The 13,043-nt window shown below is 45.2% G+C and overlaps 1 protein-coding gene across 2 annotated transcripts in view; it reads left to right on the top strand.

The window, feature by feature from the left end:
• PLCD1 (phospholipase C delta 1) overlaps positions 1-13,043 on the top strand; it is a 51,540-nt gene that overhangs the window by 15,747 nt on the left and 22,750 nt on the right. For both annotated transcript variants that reach the window (XM_053945100.1, XM_053945088.1), the window contains exons 3-4: positions 7,460-7,688; positions 12,431-12,560. In XM_053945100.1, coding sequence (XP_053801075.1) covers positions 7,460-7,688; positions 12,431-12,560 — 359 coding nt within the window. The remainder of the gene's footprint in view (positions 1-7,459; positions 7,689-12,430; positions 12,561-13,043) is intronic.

Below are 13,043 nucleotides of genomic sequence, written 5' to 3'. Positions count from 1 at the left end.
AGGTTTAGCAGCAGGCCTCTAATCTCATCTGCAGCATTGCTGACAGCCATGGATCCACCTCACAGGAGGGAAGTCTGGATAGTCTAAGGGTCATGTTTTTGTTTGGATAGTTTCTTGTTATTCCTGTTGGTATTCCTATGGCCATGTGGAAAATCTATTTGTAAACCATTGTGTGATGGAGTCCAATAGATAAAACTGGGGACTGCCAAGGTTAGACAGGAGAATCTCAGACGTTTGAAGTTCAAAAAACCTCACTTACCAGGGTTGTGACAGGAACAGATGTTGCCTGGATCAGATACATGGGCTATAAGCAGTACCTTCCTCTGTTGTCTTAATTTTAAACAACTATGAATTTAAATTAGATGCTGTCTTCATAGCTGCATTACCCAAACACGGCTTTGGGGATAAGCTGTCCTTCCAAAATGGTTTCTAATCTGGTAGAATAATCCATTTTTTCCTTATTGTCAATAATTCCTTATTTTTCAGTATATTCCATTTAGGCTCCAGGGCAATTTTTTTTTCCACCCCCTCAAAGCCCTTGAAGCATCTTAAGCCAGTTTTCCAGCAAGCATGTTCTGCCCTGTGTGTACTCTCTGGTTGCCTCCAGCAGAAAAACAGGAGTGCTGGGCACCAAGGGCTGCTCAAAAGCACCTTTAAAAATCCAATTTGCACCACAGGCTGCTCCTTCCTGTGGCTGAGCTACAACCAGATCCACAAACACACTGCTGCTCTCGTTATCCTAACTGATGAGCAGGGCCATGGGAGGTTGGATGCTTCTTTGGCCCATGAGGCTTTTGCAGTGCTTTCTCCCTGGCCTCCAGAACCAGAGTTAAAGTGGCTGGATTAACAGTTTTGGGGTAAAGAACAGGTTTGTGTGAGGGACCTGGAAAACAGTTCATTCTGAGGCAATTCACAGCTGAGCATCACTGTGGTGTGAGGGAGGAGAGCCAAAGGGGGCAGAGCAGCAGCCTGTCAGTAGCGCTGTCTCGTTCAGCTGTGGTCAAATATCAGATCTCATGTAGGTGAAAAAAAAAAAAAAAAAAGAGCAAAAAGGCATTTGCTGCTTTCAGTGAAATTGATTTTTGAAAGTATTTTCTTAAACCAGCTGTAATCCATAGTGTGAGCTCACTTAAGCCAGACTCAATCCCTTTAAAAACTCTCTCAACTTGGGGATTTGTGGGAATGGTTGAAAACTTTCCAGTGAATCATCCTTTTGAGCAGCTGGTGGAGAAACAGGGTATTCAAAGGCAGAAGGAAAAGGCTGAATGGGTCAATTAAGTTTAGGGGTGCTACAGTGGGGCCCCAGAGATGGTGCTTTGGTACCTCCTGCACTGTGTCTCTCCTGGAGGCTCAGGGAGGTGATGTTTTCCATGAGAGCCATGAAAAGCTTCACGCACTGAACCAGGGATGATTCACTGGGGCTGCGTCGTTGAGTCACGAGCAGTGAAGTCAGGAGAGAACGTCAGGAGTTGTAGCTGAAATAATTCCATTTCTGGCCAAAAGCTTTACGTAAGAACTTCTATTGTTAGATTTTTTTTCTTTTTCTGTTTTTTGATTAAAATAATCAGTTTTGGAGGTGAGCTAAACTCAGTTGCACTACTGAGTGTTGCAAGTGATGCCTGTATTATTACTTAAAGTCATGAAATTAGTCTTTTGATCTGATGATTAGTTATTCTCCCAATTAAAAATGTACAGAATTTGCTTCTGTTCCTCTGATTTCTGGCACAGTTACAGGGTATTTTTTGCTTGGTTTATGTTTATAGCCTAGTACCAGTGTTCAGGAGAAAACTTCTTCATTTGCTTTTGGCTTGCTGTGAAACTTATGAATATTCTTAAAATACCATGGAGTGAACATATCATACCACTTTTGTAGAAGAATAAATTATTGTCTCCATTGAATTAATGTCCTGAACTCACTTGCAGAAGAACAGGAAGGATGTAATATTGCTTTGTGTTTGCTGGAGTCACGAAGCGAAAGCTTGAAATTGTTCCTGATAAGCGTCTAAAGTCAACAGAAACTCTCAGCAACCTGTGTGCCACACAGCAGGTAGCTGGCTGCACCAACAGCTTCCTTCTGCAGTCTCTTGAGGAATCATTGCTTTCGTGGCCAGACATGTATTTATCCCTGGAGAAATATTTGCTGATGTGAATGCGTTATGCAAGGCGGCCGTCAGCTGTGAAAACAAAACTGTCTGTCTGTGGGTCTCATCAGTTTTTATCAAAATCACTGAAGCCATCAAACACGTCATTTCAGATGCAGAGCTGCCTGTTTCTTCGATTGAGTTTTGAATCAGGCCACCGCGGGCGTTGCCAGGACGGTTTTCATCCCAGGCAGCGCGCTGACAAATATTGACCTTATTCTCCATAGCATATGTTAAATGCAAAGGCAGAAGTGTTGAGAGGCTCAGATCCAAATTTAGCGGTGCTGTGATGGCAGGGGAAGTAGGAACTGGCCGCCAAAATAGTTTGCAGGTCCCTGGTTGTGTGGAAGGAATGTAAATAGAGATCATTCTCTTTGCTTCAGTGCCCCAAGCCATGATGGGTAGACTGAAAGACTGGGTAAAGACCTAACATGAAAGGATATTTCCAAACAACCTGTAAAATTGCATGTGCAATTGTTGTCAGCTGGTAAACACATGCCAGCAGTGAGGACAGACTGCTGTGCAGCAGATCTTGAGTCAGAACAACCTGCTGAGCGTGTCGGTGGAGGGGGAGAAGGGAATGGATGAGGAATCAGCAGCTGGGACCTGCCATAATTCACACACAGGGAGATGAAAGAGCAATGCAGGCAGGGCTGGGAGGGCACGGGGCTCATGCTGAACCCACCCGTGAGCCATTGTGTTGAAGGGATGAGGGTGATGGATAGCCTTTGGTATTCCCAGCCCGGGGGGCTGACAGTGCTCCAGCTCCCGCTGCTTACAAAGGTCCTGATCCCTTTGATCCCTCCCTGATCCCAAACTCCAGCTGGCCAGCTGCGTTTGGCCATTAGCATCAGCCACCCCTGGTGAAACCAAAATCAGCTGAACGGGGTGAAACCAAAGTGAGGAGCAGCACACGGGGCACGCTCGGCGTGTTGTGAAATCCGTGTAGTGTCTCTGCAGGATGGTCCTGGGGTCAGGTAGCAGCTTTCATCTGCTCCTCACAAGATGAGGAGCCGAGGTGCAGCTGGTGAGGGTCTGGCCTCTCTGCAGATGTGCAGGATGGTGTGCGGGCTCTGTATGGCTGAGCACGTTTCTCATCTGCATTTCTTGACAGTAAACAGAAGTGACTTACTGAGCCAATTAGAGTGGGATGGAGTAATTCAGTGTGACTGAGTGCCACACTGCACAGACCGCCTGTTACTGACAGGGGGTGGGGTAAGGAAGGGATCCGAGGACTTCTTCTTGGACTAAATCAAGGAAGGCTGTTTTGGCAGTGCTCATAGAGTGACCCTCCTCTCCCACTTCATCAGCAAAGGCACAAGAAAGGAGAAACACCTGCCAGTCCTTGTCCTTCACATGCTCAGTAGTTTGCAGGAGGTACAGGTTCAGTTTCTTACTTTCTCTCTTGACAAAATGTCTCATCTCAAAGGCTGCCTGTCAAGCAGGAGGAAAACACAGGGATTGTTGTCTGCCTTTGTTCCTCCTTTCCCTCTTTCCTTAGGATTAGCAAAGAGTTTACTGCTCATGCTCCCAGTATAGTCTGGACATTTCAATTGTGGAGCAATGATGAGAGAAGAGATGGAGAGGCCAGGACTCCTCTCTGACAAGTGCTTTCATCATAAGGAATGTTGTCAGGCTCATCCTTCTGGCTCTTCTACACCAGAATCATAGAGTTGCTTGGGTTGGAAGGGATCTTAAAGATCACCCAGCTGACTTCCTTTAAGAGTTGTTCCTTCTGCATGAGGAGCTGAGTTTGCAAATGTAACACCAAGCTCCTTGAAAGCTATGAAGAGAGCAATACAAATCAAGAGAGATACCCAAAATTTACATGTTGGTTGCTTGAAAATACCATGGGCTGTCAAAAGAATCCTGAGGGCCTGAGTCATCCCTGCCTGCCGATGCCAGGGGTAAAAGAGGAGAAGGGTGCTGGGCTGAAAATCAGCAAGGGAGAAGCACAGGAGCAGGAGCCAGTGATGAAAACTGAAAAGAGGGCTAGAAAGAAAGTTCTCAACATCTCCCTGAGAGTAGTTCAGACAGGAGGAATTCCACTGGCTCCAGGGAAGGCTGCTGTATGTCCATGTCAGTGGGGAGCCTTTGGCTGTCTGAGCAGCGTCCAGAGCAGCCAGGAAGGCTGACCAGGCTGTAACCTGTGTGAGTCGGTGTCTGGAGGTCAGGAGGAACACAGGCTTCCTTGTGCTGCGCGTCATGTTTTGGGCTCTCTACAAACCACCTCTTCAGCAGACGCAAACACTCAGAAGTAGATGCAAACTTTCCAGATTCCCTTCAGCTTGTGGTTATCTCCCCGCTGTGGCGTGATGGGGAAGGAACAGGGAGGCTGCAGGGAGCTGTGATTGATGGCTGTTTGCTGTGTGTTCCTCTGCTGTGAAACTTCTCTGTGCCCCAGTTATTTTTGATTTCTCCTTGCAGATAGCTCAGCTGAACACACATTTTGGGACTCCTAATAGAGTACACTCGCTGCCTGGGAGCAGCTGATAAAGTACTCATGCTGGGTTAAGATTTTCCAGAAAAGAGATAACTTTAGCAGATGGCTTGGGCTGAGTCCTTTGGCTTCAGTTTTTTTATTGATAGATGAAAACAGTACACACAACCAAGCTATGGAAAGCTATAAAAAGTGTCCTTCCTTACCCCACATTTTAACAGTTCCTGTGGTGATAGTTTCTCTCCTTCTCTCTTGTGTGACTACAATAGACACCAGTCATGCTCTTCAGCCTTCCTTGGACCCTTTCTGTATTGAGGAGCTCTTTTATCTCCATCATCTTCTTCTCAGCACACCCTGAAAAGATCAAGGCAGCCCTTCCAGACACAGGTTTTCAATCTTTTTTTCCTCCCACACAGCTCTCTTTTCCAGTGGATTCATGCAGCCACGTAATGGTTTCCAAAGAATCCATTCTAAATTTCCAATATTTAACATCAGATTTTCTGGTCTTGGAAACACGAGGCCATTGCCAACCCAAAGTTTAGGGATTGATTGCACAAGCAGACTAAGGAGCCATTCTGCAGGACAATAACTCTTGTGAGCCAAGCAGTGGTGAGCAGCTGGCAGGTGAAGAGGAATAACAGGATGGTCCTTCCACTTCACTGCCATAAGCAGAAGAGATCTGGAGAGGAGGAGAATTCCATACTTAAGGACAGTCTGCATATGAGATGCTCAGCTTGCACTGTCTTTCTGGTCAAGGGTCCCCTGTAGCCACAGATTAAGGATATAACTTATCTTACCCTGAAATATTTTGTTTGACTAGGACAGGACAGCTCTGTTCCAAAAGCTGCTTTATTTCCCACTGGCTCTAAAAGAAACCTAAGTAAACTTTAGACTTCTTGATTGAACTGAATCTGACCAAACATAATAAGATGCTTTACATTAAAGGTGAAGTTCCACCTTGGGCACAACCACTGTAATTTGATTAATGTCCTGGTTAAAGGGCAAGATCGTCAGGAAGGCCCAGCTGTGGGGGAATTTCAGCCCTTTTTTGTTTTCAAGCTGGTTTTAGTACTCAAACCCATAAACTTTCACTCAAAGGTGAATTGGCCAGATAATATAATTCCACAGCAGCCCATCCCAACCTAACCTTTTCCTCCCCTCCCCTCATCTGATCAACTCTTGGCTTTTAGGAAGTGATAATCAAAGACCACACAGAGATAACAGCTCATAATTGTCAGGGAAAAGCTTGGCCAGCTCCAGGGAGCTCCTCATGGTGTGTTCTTGTATAGGAACCAAACCAGCAAAGTGCTGTGGAAGGTGTTTGACCACCCCAGCATCTGGTGAGAGCTTGAAGCAAATGTTAAGTGTTCTTTTGGAAAGTCACTGATTTCTGAAGACTAAAATTTTGGATGGTTTGTTGCAGTTTTTTTTTTTTTTTCCCAGCAGCTGAACATTATCATGACTGCTCTGGGAAAACAAGGAAAGTTTTCAAACCTCTAATGAGCATCTGATGAATTTTGGATAATCCCAAGGCAGCCATGCAAAAAAACGTGCAGGTGGTACTGAGTTGGGTCTTCCTACAGTGTTGACTTTGAATGGACTGAGCATTTTAAGGGTGAAATGGATGTTTAAAGGCAAGTTTCTCCTATTCAGCTAAACTTTGGGGGTATTTTGTACTCATGCACTGTGTTTTAACAAAGCTCCAGACCAGGTTGCTCCAAGCCCCATCTAACAGGGCCTTGAACACTTCCAGGGATGGGGCATCCACAACTCAGGGCAACCTGCGCCAGTGTTTTGTAGATGTATGAAGTGACCCATGAAAGACAAAAAGAGGCTGTGGGTGCTGCTGGGAGCTCGCCTGATTTCAGCCCAGTTTGAGGGCACTGGTTGCTCTCAAGAGCATTTTAGGGTTGTCTCTGTTCCTTGTATTTGTTTAATAAAAGTCTCTTCATGCACTGCTCTTTCTGGATTGCCTTGTGTGTGCATTTTGCAAACTTGGAGCAACTGCAGGGTTCATTTCCACCAGCTGAAGAGCAGAGATGTAAGTGGGGAAGGATGAGCTTGAAAACAGTGCTTTGATTTCTTACAGCAAGGAGAATAAATTCTACCCTTGACAGGGTTTAGGATGGAGTATGGGTGACACCAGACTACTCTGAAGCTTTGGTCTTTGCCTCCTTAATTTGCACTACCGTGACTGAGAGGAACAGATGAGATCTTAAATTTTACCTTCTCACTATTTTTGCAGCCTAAAGAAGGACAGTTTTGTTCCTTACCCTCCTCTTCTTGAAGTCACCTCTTATTTTGCCCAGAGAGACTGTGGACTTCTCATCCCTGAAATTGTTCAGGGCCAGCTGGATGGGGCTTGGAGCAACCTGATCTAGTGGAACGTGTCCCTGTCCATTTCAAGGGTTTGGAACTGGATGATCTTTAAGGTCCCTCCCAACCCAAACCATTCAGTGCTTTCAGGATTTTCCTGTGGGGTGATGTTCACAGGGAGGCACAGCTCCACTCTCCCCATTCTCAGGGGGAATGAGTAAAGGGGTGCTCAAGTCAGGGATGCTCCAAGGACTTGGAACCAAACTCATGGCTGTGATTTGTGTCTCATGAACAGGACATCACAGTACCTATGGCATATTCTGTTTCTTTATTAAAGAAAGAACATAGAGATAGAGGTTTTCTTTTTAAGAGTTCTTGCTCTTTCTGGTCCTTTTGAGTTGAGTTTTCTTCAGTACCAAAGCTTGGGGAAGTGGGGAAAGGGAAGGGAACCCTCCAGAGGCTTCAGGAAAAGGAGAAAGTGTAATTTTTTAATATCCCTCACCAAGTAGAGATAAGGCTGACTGAACCCCTGCTGACAGCAGGCTCTGCTTTCTTTCCACAGTCTCCATTGAAGATATCCGGGATGTGAGGTCAGGCCATAAAACAGAAGGTATGGAAAAATACGCCAAGGATGTCCCAGAGTATCGCTGCTTTTCCATCATCTTCAAAGACCAGCGGAAAAACCTGGACCTCATTGCGAGTTCAGAGGATGATGCCAACCACTGGATTGCTGGCCTTGGGAAAATCATAGCCCACAGCAACTCCATGAACCAGAAACAGAAACTCCAACAGTATCCTTTGCCTTATAAAGTGATTAATCACGGACAAAGATGCACTTGTCTTTCCATGTGGGTGGGGATAGCAGACTAACCTCCTTTTTTCCCTGTTGGCCCTGGGCACTGGGTTTTCTCTTGCATTGATTTTGCACCCAGGCAAGCTCCCTGGTTTCCAATGCTTTTCCCCCCTGTTTTACAATGATACCAAGCAAGAGTGGAGTCAGGCTTAATGTGGCTCCTTAAGCGAAGAATTCCCTCTTTCATGGAGCTCCAGATGAAACAATCTTTTTTTTTTTTTTTTTTTTTGTGTTCTTCAGGGGTCTGTTTCACTTGCATTGCAGTAAACTCCAGGACAGGCACTTCTTGGCAAGGCATGAAAAGCCCGCACTGTTTACCGTGTTTCTCGGTAATACAAGGAGAGGGAACTGATTCTCCTCTTCTCACTGCCAAATTTACTCCAGGGTAGCTCCACTGACTTGAGTGAAATTACTCCTTATTAGCCTCAGCATGGGAGGAGGTTTTGCCCTGAAAAAAATCTGCAGTTGCTCTAGCGACAATGCAGAGATCAGAAAGGAAAAGGCACAGAGCAGGAAAGGAGAGTGAATTCATTATGAAATGGAGAGGGGTTGGTTATTGGGTGAAATCCTGGCTCTGCTGAATTCACAGGGAATTTTCCCTGAGGCTGCATTTCACTCAATAAGTTGCTTTGCAAACAGAGGTCTCATGTATAAAAAGAGAGGATATATGTGGGTGCAGTTTTGGATGGATTTGAACTATGACCATGACATCTGAAGCTGTTGGCTTCAGATTTGACCCTGATTTGACAGAGCCACAGTAACTGTAAAATATTAGGGTCCTTTAAGCTTCCCAAAGGCAGCTATTCAGCTATCAGAGAGAAAAACAGATAGGACTTGGGGAGAGAAGGCTGGGTGGGCTTCATGACTTGTTTGACACCAAACATCAGAGAGGAGGGGAGATGCAAAATCCTCAGCTGGGAAAAATCACAAAGCTGGAGCTCAAGTGTGAGAAGGCACCAGGAAGTCTTACCCTCAGTTAAGTCTTCACTCCATGTGGGTTCTCTGCTGGGTAATAATGCACTGATGGAGAAGGAGATGGTGCATAATGCTGAGCTTTCATCAGGCTTTACTCTTCTGTGGATTCTCTGAAGTCTGAGAAGCATTTTCACAGCCACAGTGCTGTTCACTTAAAGGAATCAGACTCCATTAGTTCTGATGTGCCTGGGATGTCCTGTTTGTCTCTTGCATTATGAGTGTCTTTTTTGGATGGCTTTTCAAGCTCTACAGGGCTGTAAGGTCACTCCTCAGCCACCCCACAGTGTGTAGGGGAAAATCTGGGTTACAGAAAGTTGTCCCTGGAGCATATCAAGTTAAATATATTGCTGAAAAACTTGCCTGTAAGAAGAGACAAGATTTTTAAGGGGGGGAAAATAACAATGACATTTGCAAAGGAAGAAGGCTGTAAATTTCCAGCATGGAAAAGTGCCTTTCTGTCTTTGGAAAGCAGAATCGAAGCTAAATAGGGTGGGTAGGCAAACCATATTTCTGGAAGAGTAATTACTGTGCAGTGCTGGCTTCCAATCTGGGCTTGTCTCAGGCCATTTAACGTAACCTGGAATTACAGAACAGCATGATTTCTCATTTGAAATTTGATGATGTTTAATTAAAGCCTGGGATTTTAAATTTAGTCTGCCTTCCCTGGGTTTGCTTGGCAGCGTGGGCTTGCTCAGATCTTCCTTAAACCTCAGGAGTGTTCTCAGCATCTGTGAGCACAGAAGGGGAAGAGTCAGGACATGAGATGTGTTGTGTCCCCTGCCTGTCCCCCATGACTGGAGAATTGCCTTGCAGGGTATCTTTTTCAGCCTCCCAAAGCCTTGCAAAACAAGTAAGGAATGTGCAAGTTTTTGAAATCAAGGACTGAAAGCAAAAACTCTGCTGGTTTCAGATGGGGCTCATTCAGTTTGGAATTCAGTGGAGTTGCCTGTGGTAGAAAGGGACTGGAATCAGTGTCTTATGTGTTTTTCCAGTCCTATATTCCTACACAGATAAAACTCCCACATGCTTGATGAGCATGTCTGATGTTCTTATACACAGAGTTCTGTTTTAATAAGCCTCAGATTCAACCTTGCAGCAGGCTGGCATAGGTTGTGTAGTAAATATTGCAGGTATGTGTGCAGGGAAGATTTTAGACCAGAAAATACAGAGGACTTTTCATTTGAGCAGGGTGGCACTGTCTGCTTTGGTTCTGGGGTTTATGTGTGAGTTTTTCTTCTGGTTTGAAAGCACTTACCAGAAGTTCTGCAGCATTTCTGTTCTGAGCACAGTCATGGGATATCTGCCAGATAGAAACCAAAGAGGGATGACTGAAACTCATCCCTGGAGCTGGCACAGCCTTTAAAAACAAGAGGCAGGAGGCAGGCTCTCCCTGGATGCATACAGAAATGGGAGCAGCTGCTTCCTAGTGCACTCAGGCCCACAGAGGGGCAGGAGGTGAAAGACCCACAGCCAGGACTGAAAAATGGTGTTTGTACCACATGAGAGGACTTTCAGTTGAAGTGTTTTGTTCATCCAGCTCCTCTAAGCTCTCCCAAAGCTGAGGGGATCCAGATGGATGGGGAGATTGGGTATTTTGGGGCCAGAATGCTGCTATTTGCTGAGATCTCAGTTATCTGTACTCTCCTTTTTCTCTCTTTGCTGCTTGCCCTTGCAGCAAGAGGACCCACTGTGTGTGCCTGGGCTTTTCCTGGGCTCTCTGATTTCCCTCCTGCATTTCTCAGCCTCCTGGGCTGAGAAAAGCATCCTCCATTAACAGGTAGGACCTGGGCATACTCTTTTGCAGATGCATTTACTGCCCACATTTTGCCTTCCAGAGAGGCCTTTGGGTACATGCATGACCTCTGGGTGCTCATTATCAGAGGAAATTATGCAGACTCTTAAAAAAATGTGGGTTTTTTTGCAGTGGTTAGCACAAAACCAGTAGTTTCTATGGACAAAAGAGTAGTTTCTCTCCACCCCTACTGCTCACCTCTGGCTGTGGCAGACTGGATTTCCTCTTGGCTCAGCAGAGTTGGGTGTTTCTCCTGCCTGTTGTTTTTAGGGAAGGCTGGGAAGGGGACACAAGGTGCAGGGTCAGGTGTGAGTGGGTGGCACCAGGGTGACAGTCTGACAGACCCTCTCTGGAGCAGAGCTGGTGGAGGGGGTGTTCTGCACCCTGGGGTGGGTGTGGTGTGCTCCCAGCACAGCATCCTCTGCTCGTGGGAGCTTCATGACTCAAACTGGATTTTCTGGGGAGAATCAATCCAAGCCAGACCCTGGTTCAGAGCTCTGGAGCGTCCTTGGGAAATGCAGCTTCTCTTTATTTTGGTTTCCATGTCTAAAGAAGGGGAATATTAATATTACCAGGCTCAGACGGATGTGGGGTGAGGTCATTGCTTAGCACCTGCCAAGATTTTTAAAGTCAGAAAGTTCAACTTTCCATGAGACAAACAATACTCACTAACAGTTTACACATATCTCCATCACTAGGAAATACTTCAGTGCAGGGGTAGCTCTGGTAAACACTGTTTCAGGGTTATGTTTAACAGCCCCTAAGGCTGTTAATGCCCTTTTCTGGGGTCATTTTGGAAGGCCCAGTTTAAATGTTACAGCACCATATGCCTCAGCTGGTATTTGCTGATTCTGAGCTTTACTTTGATTAGCATTCAGATTGAGCATTTTTTTTTTTTTTTTGGAAGTTTTTCTGGAATGAGTTTGAAGCATTGTTTCCTATGTGAGACATGGAAGGTTATTATTGGAGATCTAATTCTTACTTCAGTAATTTTTTTTCCTGTTGAAAAGTAGATATTTTCTGGATGACCTTTCTTATTTGACAGTAAAGCAAATTAGACAGACAGTTCCATGATGCAAAAAGCATGGGGTTTTTTGGTGTTAAAAACTGCAATGTGTCTCAACTGTCTAACATGATTTTAGAGACTGAAAGACAATGGAAGTCCCAGTTCAAATTATCTGACATCACATTAAGGAGATCATTCTTACAGCAGTTACTCCTGATCCATAGATACACTAAAGTAATTAAAACCCAAGCTCTTATGAAATATTATCACAGTACAGCACAGTTACAGACCCTGTGCATTTCATCAGGGGAAGAAGGCAAGACCCACAAAGTTTGGTTTGATTCCACTCACAACAAAGTTCTTAGGAGATATAGGTAGAAATCCCTAAAACTATGCTGAAGGTGAGTTCAAAAATTATTATTGATACTTCTTCTGGAGTTCAGTGTTCACCACGACACACTGAATATTGAACAAATCCATGACAATGAGTTTACCAAGCTTCTCTTGGGAGCTCTTTTCATTCTTTCCTTTATCCCCTTTTAACTGTCTGGAGCAGAATGTACTTTCTGTCATAAAAGAGAAATCAAACTGTTTCTGGCTGCAGCCAGAAACTCCTACAGGGTAAAAAGAGCTGCTCCAGCCTTGGCCAGATGGTGAAAAGCTTCTCCCAGGTCACGATCAGTTGTATCACAGCACATTTTCCTTCTGCCACGGCACCATTGTGCTCTGTGGGAGCAGAAGGTGAGGTGGTGTCAGCTGCTCAGGGAGCCCACGCTGATTTACAGCAGCTGGAGAGGTGGCTCAGAGCCTTTAGAAGAGGATTTCCCCCCTGCTATGTGCAGCAGAAGGTATTTAGGTGTTCAGGCTAGGCACTGACCTGGAAGGATTTCCTTACATCCCCCTGCAGCTGGATTCACACCTGCCTGAGGAAAGCTGACAAAAACAAAGACAACAAGATGAGCCTGAAAGAGCTCAAAGACTTCCTGAAAGAAGTGAACATTGAAGTCGATGACTACCATGCCAAGAAGATTTTCCAGGTAATGGGAGCAAGCAGAAAAAGGGTTTGCTGTTGGCTGGGGTCAAGGTGTCCCACAGCTTTCAAGCTTGTGTTGGAGACCTCACCTAAAGTGAACTCCTGGCTTCTTTTCTTGTACCAAGGAAGGACTCAGGTTTTGGTGCTCAGTAATTTATTGCTCAGAATAATTGATTCCCACTAAGTTAGGCCAGCACAATGCTTTTGATGAGGGTGTGTTAAGATCTTTCTTCATATTCGATGCCTAATTTTGCCATGAAGCAGAAAATGAGATGCAGACATGGATAATGCAAGAAAAAGGGAAACAGAGTTGACGTCCCAGGGATTTCAGGAGTTTTGTGAGCCACAGCTGCATATCAATGCCTAAGTCTGGCTGAAATTTGTTTGGTTACAATTGTGAACCCAGATCCTCACATTCTCAGACAAAGGGGGTGCAAAGTGACAGGTATAAGCAAACAAACAAACAAAAAAAGAAGTGCCAATTAAG

The sequence above is a fragment of the Vidua chalybeata genome, chromosome 1 (assembly GCF_026979565.1).
Source record: "Vidua chalybeata isolate OUT-0048 chromosome 1, bVidCha1 merged haplotype, whole genome shotgun sequence".
NCBI lineage: Eukaryota > Metazoa > Chordata > Aves > Passeriformes > Viduidae > Vidua > Vidua chalybeata.
Note: the sequence above shows the minus strand (reverse complement) of the source record. Positions and strands in the feature narration are given on the sequence as shown.